Raw genomic sequence first — 19,396 nt, 5'->3', positions numbered from 1 at the left:
TCTTTTCAGGATCAGGGTCTTGGACACGATCAGCTTCACTTAGCTGCAGCTCTGGTCACTGAGGGATGCTCTCACACCTGAATGCCGTCGGATCCTCTGCTGACACAGTTCCTCAGTCTCAGCTCCCTCTAAGATGGCTGCTTCCTTTCGCCTCCTCTCCAGGCTCTGTGCAACTCCACCTCTCATGAATATGGAAATATATGCAGTCTGTAGCTGTGTTTAGGAAACAGCGGCATCTTGTGGCCAAACAGCAGAATGTCAGTCCAGATCATTTAATCTATACAAACAGTGTTCAGACAAGGAGAGCTGTTTGCCTATCTCACATATACGTCAAATGGAGGCACAAAATGTCATGTGAACCCACCCTAACATGTATGGGGTCCTTTGTTAATGACACTGCAGGAGGTACTGTGGCTTGCAGTTTTTAAGCACTGTGATTTGCACTGTTTGACCCTGTTTTAAGGACACTGTGGCTAGCACTGTTTTAGGAGGGACTGTATGGGGACACTGTTGCTTGTATTATTATAGCAGGAAGTGCTGTACACAAGTCAGCTCTTGTAGAACCAACATCATGACTTTGAATGTTTGCAATAGATAACTTATTAACTGTATTCATGTTATCACTCCTCTAACCATCTAAAAATGATATGTACCTATTAAATTTAAGGACGGATTTTGTTTTTGACTAACAAAGTAAAAATATGAGCAGTTGCACATTAAGTCAACTTTTGCACCTAATTAGGACATTTGTCGACTTGGTAACTTAAGTGTTTGCTGGTATCTGGATCATGGATACTTTTTGGACTATTCAGTTCTGATGACTATATGAAGATATGTGCTTGACTATATTGAAGTCAGTGTGAATGGGCAGCAATCCCACACACATGCTGTGGACATGTATGACACTGATTATGGAAGGAAGCAGTCATGTTTTTCCACTCCTGGACAACCCTTTTAAAAGTATTAGAAGCCTTAGGACAGTGTAGATGTTTATGCACTTTAAATGTTAGCAATTAACCATGAAATTTTATGACATGGGAAATGCACAGTTTTCTGTTTATCATAAAAAAATACTAAAAAATTCTGTCTGTTGGAGCCAGTTTTCATTTATAACCAAAGGCAACAAAGAAATCACAGACAACTCATATAATCAAATGCAAAACTGTAAAATCTATTATTGCTTTCAAATGTTTGAGACTCTTTTATAAAACTTTAAGAGACAACACAGATAAACCACAAATCTTAAGAATGGTCTGTGTCCCTGAGGTCCTAACCAAAGTGAAGTTTGATGCTACAACTGAAGAATTATGAGAAGTGGGAGGAAGTTAATGGATTTGATTCATGCTACGCTTTTCTTACTGTGATGTTACCGTATTCTAGACATTCATACATTTCCCATGAGGTCATATTGCTAAAAGCTTAAAATTCACCACATAAGGAGCTGTATGATGTGTTTACTTTCAAGCGGAAGCTGGAGAGTAGAAGTTTAGTGATCTGGTTAGGAACAGATTATTTAAGTTTTTGTCATCTATTACAAAAGACAAGTGAATTACGCCAATATTCTAAAAATAAGATCTACCAGAGGTGTCAGTAGATGAGAAAGACTGCTGTACGTGTACGCTGCAAAAGGGTTGAAACAAAGTGGTAGCAACTGATTGTATAGATGAGTTACTGCACTGTGTAAATCACCACCTAAAGCTGTCGCAGGGCCCCGGTGGTCAGCAGTCTGCAAATGTGCAAACTGATAAATATTGTAAGATAAAATGCATATACTTCCACCAATTGTGTTATTGGCAAAATAGGCCAAAGATGCCAAGTGCATGTCCAATGTAAATAGTGTACCAGCAGTCACTTGTTGCCATGTAGTTAATGGCCTGCCCTGGTATCCATAGATGTGCTTACTCAGTACTATATGTGTTGTAACAAATAGACCCATATAAATGTTGCGCTGTGTGACACCTCTTACCCACTCCACCGCTCCATTTTCCAACAATTCCTTAACTCCTGCATCTCTGAGATTATGTATAAAGCATACAGCATGCGTGCACACTAGCATCCCACGGACGCTAAACTGAGAACTGTAGTGCTTCACGAGTCATCTTCAACACCAATGAGAGGCATTTATTATTGTCCATTTGGAAGGACAAATGAGAACCAGACTGGAAGATCTGCAGTGGGTGAGAGGTGCCAAACAGCGCAACATTTACATATATAGTTCATAACTTCTATTTGTTATAACATATATACAGAGTAGGCACATCTGTGGATACCAGTGCAGGCCACTAACTACACAGCAACAGGTCAACTATTAAAACGACTGCTGGTACACTATTTCCATTGGAACTGTGTGATTGCCTGGATTTGGTGGAAATATAGGAATTTTATTCTACAGTGTTTAGCAGTTTGCTTGTTTGCAGAATGTTGATCGAGAGGGCCTCACTACAGTACAAACTTATTTTATGTGGCAATTGAGTTATTTAAATTGTGACTAAGATCACTTTTATATTCTATTGTGTGACACTAAGCCGTTGGTTAAATTACCCCCCCCCCCCCCCACCCCAGCCTTTCCCTCTTCCCCCAGCCTTTCCCTCTTCCCCTTTTCTCTTTTCCCTATTTACCTAGCTAATAAATATATTTAACTGATTGGCAGGATTGCTTGATAGCCAATCGTATTCCTTCGTCTATAGAGCTGGGACTGTGCAACATCATTACTGTGCACTCGTTATCCTGCATCTAATATTAACCAGCAAGTGCGCTGCCCAACAGACTATAATTTTTAGTATTCTATCAATGTTAGTGGGGACTGAGTATTCTGAGAGATCTGCCCACAAGGGACAGGGAGACGATTCTCCATAGCCAGCCATCCAGGATGACACCACTACAAAATGTGAAGAAACTGTGTGACTTGAAACTCCTTAGCCCCAACGCAAAATGCCTGTCGTGTGCTTTTTATAATACCAGTGCCTTCTTATGTGGCCCCAGAAGCAGCACTGATTTTTTTTTCCCTCACACTAAGGCTACATGCACACGACCGTATGTGTTTTGCGGTCCGCAAATTGCGGATCCGCAAAAAAAAACGGATGACGTTCTGCATGGCATCCATTTTTTTTTGTGGATCCTTTTTTTTTGCGGATCCATTGTAATAATGCCTATCCTTGTCCGCAAACTAGAAAAAAATAGGACATGCACTATTTTTTTTGCGGAGCAACGGAACGGACATACTGATGCGGACAGCACACAGTGTGCTGTCCGCGTTTTTTGCGTACCCATTGAAATGAATGGGTCCGCATCCTATTTGCAAAAAAAACGGATCGGACACGGAAACAAAATACGGTCGTGTGCATGAGGCCTAAGGATACTGCCACGGTTTTCTGATGCAGTTTTGGACGTCAGAACCAGGAGTGGAATTCAAAAAAGAGGAGACGTCATATACGTCCAATATACTTTCTTTCCTTTTATGATCCACTCCTGATTTTGGCTTCCAAAACTGCATGCAGAAACCTAACCATGTGGTCTGATCTCTAGGACTCTCACTGATTATATGAATTGAAAAGGTGGTGGTGTGGTGGAGGGGTTGTCCCTATTTGAAATTTGTACTAGTGTTAAGTTAAAAGAAATGATCATGTTTGCTCATGTTTCTTTCATTACACTACTGCTTTTATGTGACTGGAGACATATAAGTAGGAGTCCATAGAGTAACCAACAGTTTCCACTGAAGAGCCTGAGAGTCTTTTAGCTCTATAAAATTGAGGGAAAAATAGTATAATACATACTTGTACCATTGAGTATTGTGATTTAGAACTCACCCCCAATGTTCTGCATTGTGATGGAGATAAAAGCAGCAAGTTTTCCCGGCCATCCAAAGGCTTTTTCACCCAATTTTTCATAAATTAATGAACCTGTTAAAAAATATATATTCCGTATTTTTTTGAGTCCAAGATAATTGGAGAACCCAGAATGACACAGATGCATGGGTACACTTTAAATCCTTCAATGTTCTAGGCCATTGCGATTTGCATATGAGCCATCTAAGGTACAAATTAAAGTTGTCTTACCTCCTTCCTTTGCTGTCTTTAATAAAAGATGCACAGAATACAGTGATAAAATGGCAACTGCAAGCAGGAGAACCCTAGAGGTGACAGAACACATATTTTGTTTGTCATTATTTATGCACTGACTGCTCTGCGTTCACACACAGCAGGTTTAACCCATTCATATGAATGGAATTTAGCAGAAATCCATGCAAATGCTGCAAAAGCTACCCATTCAAATTTACAGAAATGTGTGCAGCAATTCTGAATGACTGCTCAAAAATAATCACGGTTGACCAGTCCTACGTACAAAAGGATATAACATCTTCAAATACAGTTTCTAATTATTAATGAACTGATTAACTTATTAGCTCATTAACGATTATCTGACGGTGTGAAGGTGCCGCCAATTACCCGATAAACAAGCGAAACCCATACAATGATTCTGTATGAGGATGAGCGATGGCATTAGTGATCCCTCCTCCCCATACTGTGGAGTAGATTGCTGCATGTAAATGAGCGGTCTCCTTCACTGACAAGTAGGAGCTTGCCGGGAAGGAACACCTCCTTCCCGACAATCACCTGCTAAATTATTCAGTGTAAAGGAACCTTTAGGGACATGAATTCTATCTTCTCTATGTTCAAACAAGATTGTGCATCGAGAAACATCTGAAGGTTTCTCTGGAGCCTCATGTGAGAGCAGCATTGTGCAATGCTTCCTTCCGTACATCATACTGCTCATGTTCTGAAACTTCCTGTAAGTGTGTGGGCTGCCAAGTGCCTGGTTATATAACCCTGAGTTCACTTGGTTTAAGACAAACTTGGAGAATAAATTATGTAATTGTTTCTGTAAGGATTACATGCCCAGAACTACATAAGAATCAAGTCAAAGCTGATACCTGATTTATAATAACTAGAAAGGGAATGGCTCAATGACATTTCTACTAGAATCTTTTCTGTACTGATCATTGTGCTATAAAATTGGTTTGGAAATTGATATGTGTGGGAAAATATGTGTAACATAAAGGTCTACTACGTTACGTTACTGTGTTTCATTAATGTGATTCATTAGCATAAATTGTTAGTTAGCTGTACTTACACAAACAATACGATTCCTGTATTAGCCATGGCATAGGAAAGGCCAAGAATTCCACTGCCCATGATGGCATTGCCTAGGTTGAACACTGACATTCCAAATGATGTGGTTCCAGGATGCTTTTGATAAAAATAATGGGAATTATTTTTTTTAATAGCTGATATTGACATTTCACTGACTCATTTCCTGCCGAAAGGCCACAGATTTCTCAATCACCTGATAATTTTTAACTATGATGTGCACAGAACTGTAGTACAAGTATGAGTTAATAATTATACACAATTCAAACTTATTGACATGGTACTACATTTGCTGAGACATGCTGTGTCAAAGCAACATAGATGATAAGGTCATGGGGTTAAGGACAATGTTTCACAAGGGAAATTTGAGACTGCCAGTATACATCTAGTTTTCTGTTGGCTAAATGATATATGCAAATAGCTAGAGGCAAAGGCTTATAGAGGAAAATAGATTTAAAGACACACTTCATCAAAACGTGGCATTTTTTAAAACTCAATACTCATAGAAAACAAGTATTTGAGAATGTTTGACTATTTTTCATAATTAAATACTAGAAGTTGCCCTTCTGTGGAAGTCAATAGAAATTATAAGACCTCATACATAGCTAGCTTATCTACTGTCAGTTTACTGCTGCTGTGAGGGGAAGATGTTATCTTAAAAGGGTATACCGGTAACTTAATTTTTGAAAAACTTCATTAAGGGCTCATGCACACGGCCGTTGTCTATGGCCGTATTGTGGCCCGCATACAGCGTTTCAATTTACCTTACCATCCATTTGTCTAGCTCCTGTGTGAGCCTGCAACACACTGAGAGTATCCTGGTGCCGGATCTTCCCTCACAAAACTTCAAAGACTACAATCCCCACAATCCTTAGCTTTCCTGCTGTGAGTGTTGATGTTTACTGATTGGCTGCCTGATATACAGTCGGTCACGCCCCCTCTACTCAGTAATCACCAGCACACTGACACTCCCTTTGTTTCACAAGACATTTAGCTAGAGAACTGATAACAACACACTGAGCATGCTCGACCGGCTCAGAACTACAGGTCGATGCCATGGTAATTTATGAGTAAACACAGCGGGTAGCAGAGGAAGAAAACTACTTTTATAACTACTGAATAGTAAATATGTGAAATTTACATTATATTAGGTAATTATTGATGATGAATTAGTCTAAAACATAAGTTATATTTATGGTAACCGGAATACCCCTTTAAGGAAAGTTCTTATTTTAAAAGTATGTGTGGAATTAGGTTAACAGTATGATAGCTCTATTGTTGTCTTGATAGGTCTACATACAGAAGTCCACAGAAGAGCATTACTATACAGATTTAAAAATTAAATTAAAACAAAAACAAAAAGGCACAAGTCTTTAAAGTGTAACTGTCATATTTTTTTTTTATTTGCTCGTTTATTAGAGCTAGGCATGTATACCTGAGTTAGTCTGTCAATGATTGACAAAAGATCTTTAATTATCTTATAACAGCAGCTTTCATTAATGTCCTCTGTTCCTTTCCACTGTTCCTTAAAAGACAGTTGCTCTGGCTTGTCTGTCTCTGCTTAAGAAGACAGGAAGATGAAGGTGCGGTCCTTCACACTGCATGCCTGCATTAGGCTTCAGAGTGAGGAGGCGTGTCTCTCAGTAATCCAATCTGATTGGCTGGCAGGGAGCTGCTGGCTACAGCAAGTGTGTATGGGAAGTGAGGGAAAGCAGTTTTGGCCTCAGAGAACTGGCAGAGGAGCCATCTTGAGAAGGTCCTCATATTGTAAATGTTTAAACAGCCGTAACTAAGGGAAAAACTCAAGGAAAACAGTGTTATGTGAAGAAACTAAATATTGCTTTATGCATAATGCTGCTGCAGCAGTAACATATGCTTAAATTGATTTTTTGATGAAAACATGACAGTTACCCTTTAAATCCCAAGTCAATGTTACACTTAGAGCACTGCAGTTTTGTCGTGAGGTGGGTATTATTCACACACAGTCCATATAAAGTAGTAAAACCGTGCTGATCCAGCAGTGAAAAAGTACACCTTTCAGACACACAGAAAGTTCATCTGATATGGTCGAATACAACAAAGTGACTTCGACTTCCACAAGAATTGGTGCTCTTAATCCCTATAATATTAAAGGAAACGCCCCGACATAGTGAAGTCCCGTAAGTCCTTTATCTTATGGCAATCGAGTAGTGCCACTTATTTTTATGACTGATATTTTATGGAATTTGTGAGTATAATGAATGATTTTATAAGATAAATGACTTGCGGGACTTCACTATGTCGGGGCGTTTCCTTTAATATTATAGGGATTAAGAGCACCGATTCTTGTGGAAGTCTAAGTCACCATATCAGGTGAACTTTCTGTGTGTCTGAAAGTTGTACTTTTTCACTGCTGGAGCAGAGCGGTTTTACTACTTTACACAGAAGAGCATTGCACTGCTTAGGGTAATGTATGAGGATCTGAGTCACTAGAGGGAAACTTTCACTAGTCAGAATGAATGGTCAGACTGATTACATTTATGCGAGGCTGGTTGCTGCGATAAAAGTCTAAGTACAGAGGAAGTTAAAAAGCCAGGACAGGAAGTAGAATATATGGAGGGACTATATTCAAAAATCCTTCAACCACTTTTTTAATTATATGCAATATTCACATATAGCCTGTTAATGACGGAAGTGTCCCTTTATTAAAACTGCTGACATGTAAAAAGAATATCAACTAGAAAGTTACAGACATTCGAAAAAATTATTTTTTTTTGTGCTCCCAAAGTACAGTAATACTTACATGCTCTTCTGTGTAGTCATCTAATTTCTTCTTTCCACCCATTCCATTAGTTAGAAACTTTTGACTTTCAGCATCTTCATCAGCAAATTGACTGTGTGGGAAAGTGTTAATATGTAACCATGGTTGCTTTATATTGACTTGCTTTGAGTACACAGTTTCCTATACAAATAATAAGTTGGACTTCTTAACAAGTTGGACTTCTTAACAAAGTGGACAAAGAGACTCTGCGTGAAATATTTAGCTGAATCAGTCTACAGAGCTGCCAACCCTAAAAGCATCACTGATCTTTTAAAACACATTTTGATATTATAACTGTACTGGAGCAGCAATGGGGGGGTCTGTGGATGACACTGTTAAGGGGTGGGGGGGTCTGTGGATGGCACTGTTATGGGGTGGGGGGGACTGTGGGTGGCACTGTTATGGGGTGGGGGGGGTCTGTGGATGGCACTGTTAAGGGGGGGTCTGTGGATGGCACTGTTATAGGGTGGGGGGGGGGTCTGTGGATGACACTGTTAAGGGGGGTCTGTGGATGGCACTGTTATGGAGTGGGGGGGTCTGTGGATGGCACTGTTATAGGATGGGGGGTCTGTGGATGGCACTGTTATAGGATGGGGGATCTGTGGATGCCATCCACAGATCCCCCATAACAGTGCCATCCACAGATCCTCCACCCCATTAACAGTGCCATCCCCAGATCCCCCATTAACAGTGCCATCCCCATCTGGGGGGTTTCTTTGCTGGGCTGGACTTTTATAGCCCCCCAAATTTTACTTGCATCCCTGTTCTCTAAAGGGGCGGTTTTAGGGGCGGGCCTAAGGGTGGGTAGGGGCAGGGCCAGGGGAGGGGGGGTGAGTTCCACCACCTTTTCTCTGAGAAAAAAAGCCCTGTATGTCATCATGACCTATTCAATCTCTAGAAAAAGGAGAGAGAATCACTCAAAAAGCACGCTCTCTCTCCTCTCTAAAGGAGACAGCTAATAGAAAGTCTTGATTTATGTCTTGATTCCTGCAGCGAGGAGAGAGTGCGCTATGTGATTGCTTCACTCTCTTTATTCTTATCAGTGAGGTTCTCAGCACTCAAACTCCCAACGATTAAAACCTTTCATACGTTGCTATTTCATTAGAAGTTCTTTAAAAGTTTAGTGACACTTTAAAGGTATGTACCCAAATAGTGAAAATTATGTGGATATGCATGCAGCAGATCTGCTGCACTGTACAGTAGCAGACAAGCGGATGAGATTTTTAGGAGTTGTGACACAAAATTAGCTTATAATCATCTGATTGATAAGGGTATAACTGTTAGGTCCCCCACAATTCCCAAGAACAGGGGTTCCATTCCACCAAATGAATGGGGTGGCAGATCAAGCATGCATGCTGCTGCTCCATTCATTCTCTATGGGACTGCTGGATTTAGCCACGTACACTGTTCAGGGCTGCCATCCTCAATTTCTGGGCCCCATGCAGACAAACAGTGTTCGTTAAAAAAAATATATATATATAAAAATATAAAATGGGACAATTTTTCCCCTTCATTTCAGTAATACTATTTACTGTTTATACTATTTAATATTAGGTCTGTGAAGAACATAGTAATACTGTACACAAAATCCTGTCTTCGCAGGTTCATCGTGCTGCCTGCCACACAGAAGTGGGTTCAACTCTCACTAGAGACCTGTAAAATAATTAGTTTACTAAATGTCTATGTGCTGGGAGGGGGCTCCTCCCTTAACCTATTTTGAAGAGAAAGGCCACACTGCTTCATCTCTATTCACTGTCATTAGTATTCATTGCACTGAAGTAAATACTAACGAAGCTGATCATGTCAGAGGCTCAAAGTGGCTGGGCTGGGGCCCCCCACCGCTCTCGCCTCTGACGGCAGTACTGCCTGTACTGCCCCGATTGCTGCCCTGACAGTACTCGACCATCTCCAGCAGTCCCATACAGAATCAGTGAAACAGCAGCATACATGCCCTACCCGACTCTCCATTAGTTCGGTTCAACAGGACCAGTTCCTGTCTATAAATGTTCTTTCTTTCCATCAAGTGGCTATTTTTTAGACAATAATAAATTAATAAGGAATCTATTTTAAGTACATTGAGTATTTTTCAGTTTTATCTTGGTGCACTACTTTAGTAGTAATATAGTTCTGAGGAGTGGAGTGAGGTTTTGGAGAGTATACCAGCTTACTTATATTCCTAACACAGCAATCCATTTAGTGAATTGCTACAGCTTGAAGGCACACTTCTCTAAGACCTGCCTAATCCAGTAATAACCTACTACTTGTTAAATCTTGTTATTCAGAACATGTTAAAGCAAACCTAAATGTTTTAGAAAATAGTACTACTACCATATCAGTAGTGCCTAATGCTTGAAAATATCCACTAAGGTCATTACATCAGAAAAGCCCTTCTGACTTTGAATACACTGTAACTGAATATACAGGTAAAACTCGAAAAATTAGAATATCGTGCAAAAGTCCATTTATTACAGTAATGCAACTTAAAAGGAATTGCATTAATGCAGCTTAAAATTAGAATGTTGTGAAAAGGTTCAATATTCTCGGCTCAAAGTGTCACACTCTAGTCAGCTAATTAATCCATACCCCCTAATCAAAGGGTACCTCAAAATTGTGACTTTGGGGTTTCATAAGCTGTAAGCCATAATCATCCAAATAATAACAAAGGCTAATATCTCGCTTTGCATGTAATAAGTCTATCTCATATGTTAGTTTCACCTTTTAAATTGCATTTCTGAAATAAATGAACTTTGCACAATATTGAAATTTTTCGAGTTTCACCTGTAGTTCAGGCACATCATATTTGTAAGAGTCATTAAAAAATGATATATTAATGTAAATGATAATGTAGCAGTCTGTTTACTGTATGTTTACTCTACATATAAAAGTACGGGACTATATGTTACGGCAAGTCTTGTTTCTTTACATTGTTTAAAGCGACTCTAATCAGGGGCTCAAAACTTACATTTTAGGTCTCATTCACACAACCGTATGAATGAGTCCACATCATTTCATTGGGGCTGCAAAAGATGCAGACAGCACTCTGTGTGCTGTCCGCATCAGTTTTTCTGTTCCGCAGCCCGGCAAAAAATATAGAGCAGGTCCTATTCTTGTCCGCAATTGCGGACAAGAATAGGCATTTCTACAATGGGCCGTCAGTTACGTTCCGCAAAATGCGGAACGCACACATGGGCAGATTTTGCAGATTTGCAATTTAGAGACCGCACAACATGGCATGGTAGTGTGAATGCGCCCTAAATCTGCACGTACAGTTGATGCTCTACTGCTATGTATTTTCATCAGATCTTGCGGTTTGCTTTTTAGCTAAGCTCCATTAGAGCAGGTCTGATTTCTATTACATAAAGAGAAGAATGGTTATAAAATACAAACTACTAAACTGCCAGTAAGGGAAAATGAACATCAGATAATTTCTGCACATATACTGGGGAAAATGTGCCTTAGAAAGGCATATGAGTTGGCTTGAATAAGTAGGAGTTACACTTTGGTCCCTTTTAGATAAATAGACAGTCATATTCTCAGTTGTAACAGTTCTGTTTGTGTGCCTTACATTCACTGTTTGTCTACTGAAGGATGGTGCCTTCTAGAAGCTATTTAGGATTTATACTTACACAGTTCACACATCTCACCTGTTTATGGTAACTTTCTCAGAATCCATATCTTTGCAATATCCATCTTCAGTGCTTTCTCCGCTGTTGCTGTCATCATCAATATCTGTGTTGACTTTTTGCAGTTCCATGCGGTCCATTGCAGTCAGCAGTTAATGAATTGACGCACACCTTTCTTCAGAGTAAACACTATGGTTCTTCTTCAGGGTCAAACAACGTGTCAGGTTTCAGAACACTTTGTACTGCAAACAAAACATAAAGAAGCCATTACAAACCCCTCAGATGAGCATTGATTACTAAATGAACAAGCCTACTCCTGTTGAACATGAAAGCTTTCCAGTTCATTGACAATTTTATATCTATCTATCTATCTGACATTATTTTATATAAAGGTTATGTAGGTAGAGGGCTTACTGTATCTTTCGAATATAAGGGAAGCTCAGTTCCTTACATATAAGGGACTGAGCTAATAAATCTCTTTGACCTCAAATAGTAGTGGATTTTTAAAGAAACATACAGTAAAGAGGGATACTATTGTTAGCTATTTGAGACCAAAGGTCCTATATACTGTTCTTGCCCTGGGGCTTTCTCCATGTATATGTCCACACTTGCCTTAAACGCCAAAGGCTCTGATACACATTACAGCATTATTACTCGGCCTTGCCATCAATCTAATATGTATGGGCAGTTCCAGATGAGAGAAGTATCAGGTGCATTGGATTTCAACACCCTGTCCATTTGTACTACCAGAGATAAGTCTCCATCAGAAGTGTCTGGTAATGGCTTTTTCTTCTCTCCTATTGAAAGCACATACATTCTTGGCTAAAATAAGCATGTATGTGTATGGGGAAGTTGGGATAGATCAGGCATGGCCAACCTGTGGCTCTCCAGCTGTTGTAAAACTACAATTCCCACCATGCCCTGCTGTAGGCTGATAGCTGTTGGCAGTCCGGGCATGCTGGGAGTTGTAGTTTTGCAACATCTGGAGAGCCTCAGGTTGGCCATCCCTGGGATAGATAGTTGGCTGAACGAACTTTCGGCTGACAGCTATTGCAGCTATATGGCACCTTACACCTTAAGTTCACATAGCTTCTATGGCACACATTGCTAGTGTATGCAAAAAAAAAACCCTGACACATGCATCTAACATGCCCATGAACTTCAATAGCCAAACATATGCCTAAGGAACACTCTTTAAGCAAATGTTTGGCTTTCAGTAAAATGTGCATCCAAAATGTGGAATGAACCTGCCCTTGATAAAATTATATGTGTTATTTTATGCTCTATTATAGCGCTACTATATTCCGCAGCGCTTTGCAAACATTAGCATCCAACTGTCACCAATGGGGCTCACAATCTAAGTTCCCTATCAGTACGTCTTTGGAGTGTGGGAGGAAACCGACACAAACACGGGGAGAACATACAAACTCCATGCAGATCTTGTCCTTGGTCGTATTCGAACCTAGGACCCCAGAGCTCCAAGGTACCAGTGCTAACCACTAAGCCACCATGCTGCTTATATGTATTTTTCTTTAATTATCCAAAACTGACTTGATAATTTATAGGTTTGCAAATATCCAAGAAGATATCAAAATATAACCACCCTGTTTGCCACACACAAACATTTTAGCACTTGTATTTGGTGATTCAGATAATGTTATTCCATTAGATCAATTAGGTAATTGTGAATTTATATTACCATAAATTTCTTAATTCACATTTACTAAATTACAAGTGCTCTAAATTTCATTGAAATTAAAATTGTCATAACATTACCAAGTCAGTAGAACATTGCAGAACAATAAAAAAGTTACATTTTGTAAAAAATGTATTGTTTATAATAGTTATCAATGTTTGTCAACTAAGAAAAATACATTTATTTAAATTACATTATCTATTAGCCTCATGACAGTTTTACTGTATGACACTAGTCATGGCGTGAGTTGAATTTATATTTTTCTTGGAAACAAAAAAAAATAATGCAAAAAAAAATAAATTCCATATCACGGACAGATTCCTTGATGTTCTGCCAGCTTTAAGGAATTATTCCTGACTATAAGCCTCCTTTTAGACATTTTTGGGCAACTGAAATGAAGGCAGGTATTTAAGACAGTGGCAGAGAAATGTTTCAGAATGAGTTAAAATTCACACTGAGACAAAAAAAAACACATATACAGATATTTACATATACATATATACTTATATATACCTGCAACCATATTATACAAACTCCTAAGATATGCATTCAGTGGTATTACTGTAAATCACAATTTAAAGCAAAACAAACATTAAATTTGAATAGAACAGTTAATTGAATAGAAATTTTAATGATCCATTGTCAACTTTTCTATGAAATGCAATCTCTAAAATAAATCTCTACATATAATTCTTAGCATTTAAAATTGTAAGAGAAAAAAACTAAATTACCAATCAAAGCAATGTAATAAAATAAAATTGTACCTCAAGTCCAGTGTGCACGCTTTCTAGGTAACTGACTTAACTGAAAATCTTTTTTTTGGCCACTTACAATTGTGAAAGACTTTTCCTGTGTCATATAGCAGTGTAATATTTAAAGACCAGAGGGAGTGTAAGTTTTAAACCAATCAAAAGTTACATTAAGGACCAAACCTATCCAAGTTGCGTCACATTCTGTAGATAAAACCTGATTTCGCCAGACACTGTGTACTCAATGAATTTGGCTGGGTACATCTTCTTAAACAAAACTGGATCTGTGTCCTGAAGCAAAGAAAGATAACTAACTAGTTTGCTGTCTTGTCATCACACTGCACTCATTAACCTATTCACCTCCTGACATTCTGAATTACAGGGGTTTCATAGTGGTGCTCGGGAAATATACAAAACTTGAAGTATAGTTACCACAGCAACAAGAAACCAGTAATTGAAAACAACTTATTGTTATTATTTTAACAGGCCCTAAGATATTGTACATTTTTTGCTATTTAACTTGTGAAGTTTTAGTCATCACTTTTAGGCCTCCTGCACACGACCGTTTTTTCCCCCCGTTTACTGTCCGTTTTTTGCATTCCGTATACGGTCCGTATACGGAACCATTCATTTCAATGGTTCCGCAAAAAAAATGGAATGTACTCCGTATGCATTCCGTTTCCGTATTTCCGTTCCGTTTAAAGATAGAACATGTCCTATTATTGCACGCAAATCACGTTCCGTGGCTCCATTCAAGTCAATGGGTCAGCAAAAACAATGCATCCGTATGTCTTCCGTTTCTGTTTCGTTTTTTGCCGAACCATCTATTGAAAATGTTATGCCCAGCCCAATTTTATCTATGTAATTACTGTATACTGTATATGCCATATGGAAAAACGGAACGGAAAAACGGAACAGAAACGGAAACACAACGGAAACAAAAAACGGAACAACGGATCCATGAAAAACGAACCGCAAAACACTGAAAAATCCATACGGTCGTGTGCAGGAGGCCTAAAGAGCCTTTGTCTCCATGATCAACCCTACTAAACCAGGCAGTGGTTTGCGTTGTTGCACTCACCATAGTCCACTTTACCAGGCAGTGTGCCTGGTAAAGTGGACTATGGTCAGTGCAACAACGCAGAATTCATAATTTCAATATTATGTTTAGAGATCAGCAAATTATTGGAAAATTCGATTCGGCTGCTTTTTAGAATTTTTTTTTAAAATCCGCTTTGTAAAGGATTACTTTGTCACGAAGCGCATTTCTTTGTAAGTAGAGGGTGCAATGACAGGGAACAGCGATTGCACCTCTCCCCGTCATTGTACCCTTCAGATGCCGCAGTCAAAGCTGATCGCAGCATCTGACATTAATATTACAGTGTAAAATCAATAATAAATAAATAAAATAATACTTACCCTATTGATTGAAGTCATGTTGATTGAAGTCTCGCTCAGCCCGTGATGACATCACACAGAATTTTGCGTGTGATCTTTAATCAAGATGGTGGCGGCCAGTTCTTCGTGCTCAAATGGATAAGGTAAGTACGATTTTTTTTATTTATTTTTTACCGGCAGTAAAAGAAAATCGATTAGTTACCACAAAGCACGAGGAAATTCAGCTTAACGGAGAAACAAATTTTCCCTGAAATTTGGATTGAAGTCCTGCTCAACACAGATTATGTTAATGAGGTACTAAGAGCGCCGAGGGGCTGACCTAGCTGCTTGGAGCATTGGTTTACCGTCTCCTCTCCCCCGTTGCCACTCTCTCTTCCCACTGATCAATGAGAACAATAGTAGAATCGGTGCATGCACAGTTGATCTCATTTGGCTGTTCCCCCACTGAAATTTGAACTGCACATGTACCGTATTGCCAGCGCATGTACAAGATTTCAGAGTTTCGCATCAGAAGCTTGCTTGCTATAGTTGCTTATGAGAACTATAAAAAAGTGTAAAAAGAATTTTTTTTTTAAATATAAAAATTCAAAGCACCCCCTTTCCCCAAAACTTAAATAAAAGTACATAAACAATTAAAACAAAACATTTTATGGGTATCGATCCGTAGGAAAATGCCCATACTATTAAAATACAAAAAGATTTATTCCATACGGAAAACGGCAAAACAGAAAAAAAAGTCAAAATGGACGATTTGCCGTTTTTTGGCTGCTTCAGCTCCCACAAAAAAAAATTATAAAAAAAAAAGATCAAAAAATCATACACAGCCCAAAATGGTATCAATGACAAGTACAGATCGCCCTCACACAGCTCCGTACACATAAAAACTAAACAAGTTATGAAGGGTAAGAATATGGTGATGCAAAAAAAAAATTGTTTTCAGTATTAAAACATAAGAAAAACATACATACGTGTGGGGTATCATTGTAAAGAAATAAGAATTTTTTTTACTGCTTCCCACTACATTGTATAAAACCGTAAATGGTGCCATTAGAAAGTACAACTTTTCCCCATAAAAACAAGCCATCATACAGCTATGTGAATCAAAAAAGAAAGAAGTTCTGGCTTTCAGAATAGTGGGTTTAAACAACGAAAATCGAAAATTTCCTGGTCATGAAGGGGTTAGGGATGTTGTCTGATTTAGAAAACACATTTCAAATGCTCTTTTAGGGTATTTTCAGTTAGTAATCGGTGACCTGGCATTCAGGTCCCTCACCAATTAGCCACAATGGAGAGTGCCTACAAAGAGTACTTCTTCACTCTGGGGGACACAACAGGTCTGCTATGCACATGCAGCCAATCATTTTACAATGTGGTGGCATGGCAGTACAATGGAACAGTTGATGCCAGGCTCACCCACAAATTACAGCTGCTAGAAGCAGAGCAACACCTATCTTGTCATTGGAGATAGAACACTTCTACCAAAGAACAGAATTCAATTTTGCGCAGTGGCAAACTCCTGGGTCCTAATGCAGAATTTGTAACAGGGCTAACATCTGCTAGTTCTTATACTGTTGTCTTCTTATGTGGCAGAGGAGCCATTGAGCCCCTGAGGCACCAGGGTCCAGGTGTGACTAATTCCTCCTCACATCCTTTACATACCCTTGCACAGTTCAGTTCTGTAGTTTTAGAAGGATTTACAGTGCAGTCTCATAACGAAGATGCATGAGCAATGTATTTGGAGTCTTTTTATTTTTACTTTTTTAAATGACCCCTATATCCATTTCATACAAGAATAGTAACAGCATCCCTGTTAGCGATATAAACACATTTTAGGAGGAAAAATGCAATCATTTATTTACTCACACTTTTAGTTCTGATACAATCATTGCACACTTATTCCTATAATTTAATTGCGTATTGGAAAAATACAAGTTTTGACCTAATGAATTGATCGGATAAAATATCAACCAAGGCTAGGCTAAAGAATAGACACCTGTGTAAGGAAATTTACCATGATGCTAGATTATGGTTTTACATAGTAAACAATTATATACGTACAACACACTGTTGGTTTTGAATGCTTGCTTTAATATTTATGAAATATCATATATTTGGTTGATAGGCCAAAGTTTTGGTAGATCTGTAGAAGGCCTAACATAGAAAAATGACAAATGCAGCTGGCACTGGCACAAGTCAGTCCAAAAGATTATTTTCTGAATTAAATATTCCACTTGTAATTTTTAAAGAATGGCTTCTTTTAAATCAGCAGAAGGTTGGTCATTACATTTTATGATTCATATAAAGCCTCTAAAACTATGTGATTCACAGTTCTCAATCTGATCATCTAATTGTAACACAGTGGGTGTGGGCCCACTGTGTGTGCCACGGAATAGATTTGACTTGGAGCTACTCTTAATAGTGTTGTCAAGGTGGTCTCCTGGTATTCACTCCTGTATGGGGATCTGGACTTTGCTTCAAAGTCAACGGGCTGCTACCTCTCGGAGTATTCTCAATTTAGAGAAGACTGACCCAGGTGAGTCAAGAGACACCAGTGTGTGGCACCAAGGGGGCAGACAGAAGCTTAGTCAGAGGCCAAGTTAAGGTGAGAAGAGGCAGAGTTTGTGCAATACATTAATCAGGCAATAAGTCAATGTAAGCAGCACAGGGTCAATATGGTGATCTAGCAGAGGCCACGACAAGCAGCACTTAGCCAATATGGTTAACATAGAGAGGTCAGGCACAAGAGGTCAGAATACATGATAAGCACACCTTTGTAGGGGCTAAACAAGCTAAAACCTTTTGCTCTGACACTTTCCCATAGGGTAAGGCACCATATATATCCCAGGCAGCACTGCCATAGCCTTGGGACAGATTACTCATGTTACCTTTAAGATTTGGGAAGAGTGTGCATTCCCTGTGGGAGCATGCATCAGCCAGAACAAGAGGGAGGAAGAAGGGAAAGCTCGGAGTGGACCTGGAGCATGGTGCAGTGGGAGGAGTGAGTACACAGCCAGCCTTAAACTATTCTATCTGAGAAACATATAAAGTGTGTACAGAAGTAAAGAAATAGAAAATAAAAACAACCCCTGGTTCCAGAAATAATTTGATTAATGTTCCCATCAAGTTCACCAAAACTATCGTGTCAAGCAAGAATCTGTGACATAACTCTCTCATTTCATCACATCTGTTTGCATATAACGAATAAAAAAATGCTACAGGTGTAATAAAAATGAATGCTATACTCTAAATACTCTAAACATACAAAGAACATCCTGGTCTCCTGACGTGTCTTTTCTAGGAAATACAGATGTGGCAATCAACATCTTGATACTTAAAAAGTAAAGTAAACAATAGCAATAAACTTTTATAGACTTTTTCAATGACCTTTGTGATGAGATAATGCACAGTGATGTTATTGATATCACACCAAAGTTTAGAACTGCTCCATCTGCATTTGCATACCACATGAAATAACATATATGGAGGATTTTTCTTAGATCTCTGCTTTGTGTCATATCTCTGTTATATGACCTGGAAATGACCTGTATGTATTGAAAACAAGGTGTCACCATTCCCCTTTTCGATTGGTCATGTACTTAGACGCTTTGACCTTGTCAGCAATAAATGGACAAATCACAGTCCAGGCATCTGTCAGGTCACTGATGCTAAAATGGGAGACATTAATATAAAAAAATTCACAGAGAGCACTACCATAACCATAAAAACATATCACATCTAAATAATAATATCATAAAAAAGAAAAGAGTGGGGCATCCGCAGTAAAAAAGGGAAGTCATAGAACTATGTCTATCAATGCCCTGATAAGGCCTCATTCAAACTTCAGTGTTAGTGTCACGTCTGTGAAAAAAAAACCTTACGTGTTTCCTCCATGAAGCTGTCTGTGAAGGATCCGTGGTTGGTCCGTGTGTTTGTTTTTACCATCTGTTTGTCATCCGTAATTTACTGACGTTGCTTAGCTGAAA

General features: G+C 38.9%; 1 protein-coding gene across 1 annotated transcript in view; it reads right to left on the bottom strand.

Moving 5' to 3' along the window:
- The window catches only part of LOC120981077 (sodium-coupled neutral amino acid transporter 4-like), a 45,704-nt gene extending 31,412 nt beyond the window's left edge, over positions 1-14,292 (bottom strand). The window contains exons 1-6 of the mRNA XM_040410560.1: positions 14,031-14,292; positions 11,592-11,812; positions 7,930-8,020; positions 5,131-5,246; positions 4,056-4,129; positions 3,807-3,899 (exon numbers count right to left, since the gene is read on the bottom strand). Coding sequence (XP_040266494.1) covers positions 3,807-3,899; positions 4,056-4,129; positions 5,131-5,246; positions 7,930-8,020; positions 11,592-11,710 — 493 coding nt within the window. The 5' untranslated portion in view covers positions 11,711-11,812; positions 14,031-14,292. The remainder of the gene's footprint in view (positions 1-3,806; positions 3,900-4,055; positions 4,130-5,130; positions 5,247-7,929; positions 8,021-11,591; positions 11,813-14,030) is intronic.
- Positions 14,293-19,396: the final 5,104 nt, after the last annotated feature.

Source organism: Bufo bufo, chromosome 1 (genome assembly GCF_905171765.1).
Source record: "Bufo bufo chromosome 1, aBufBuf1.1, whole genome shotgun sequence".
NCBI lineage: Eukaryota > Metazoa > Chordata > Amphibia > Anura > Bufonidae > Bufo > Bufo bufo.
This window is presented reverse-complemented; position numbering and strand designations above follow the sequence as displayed.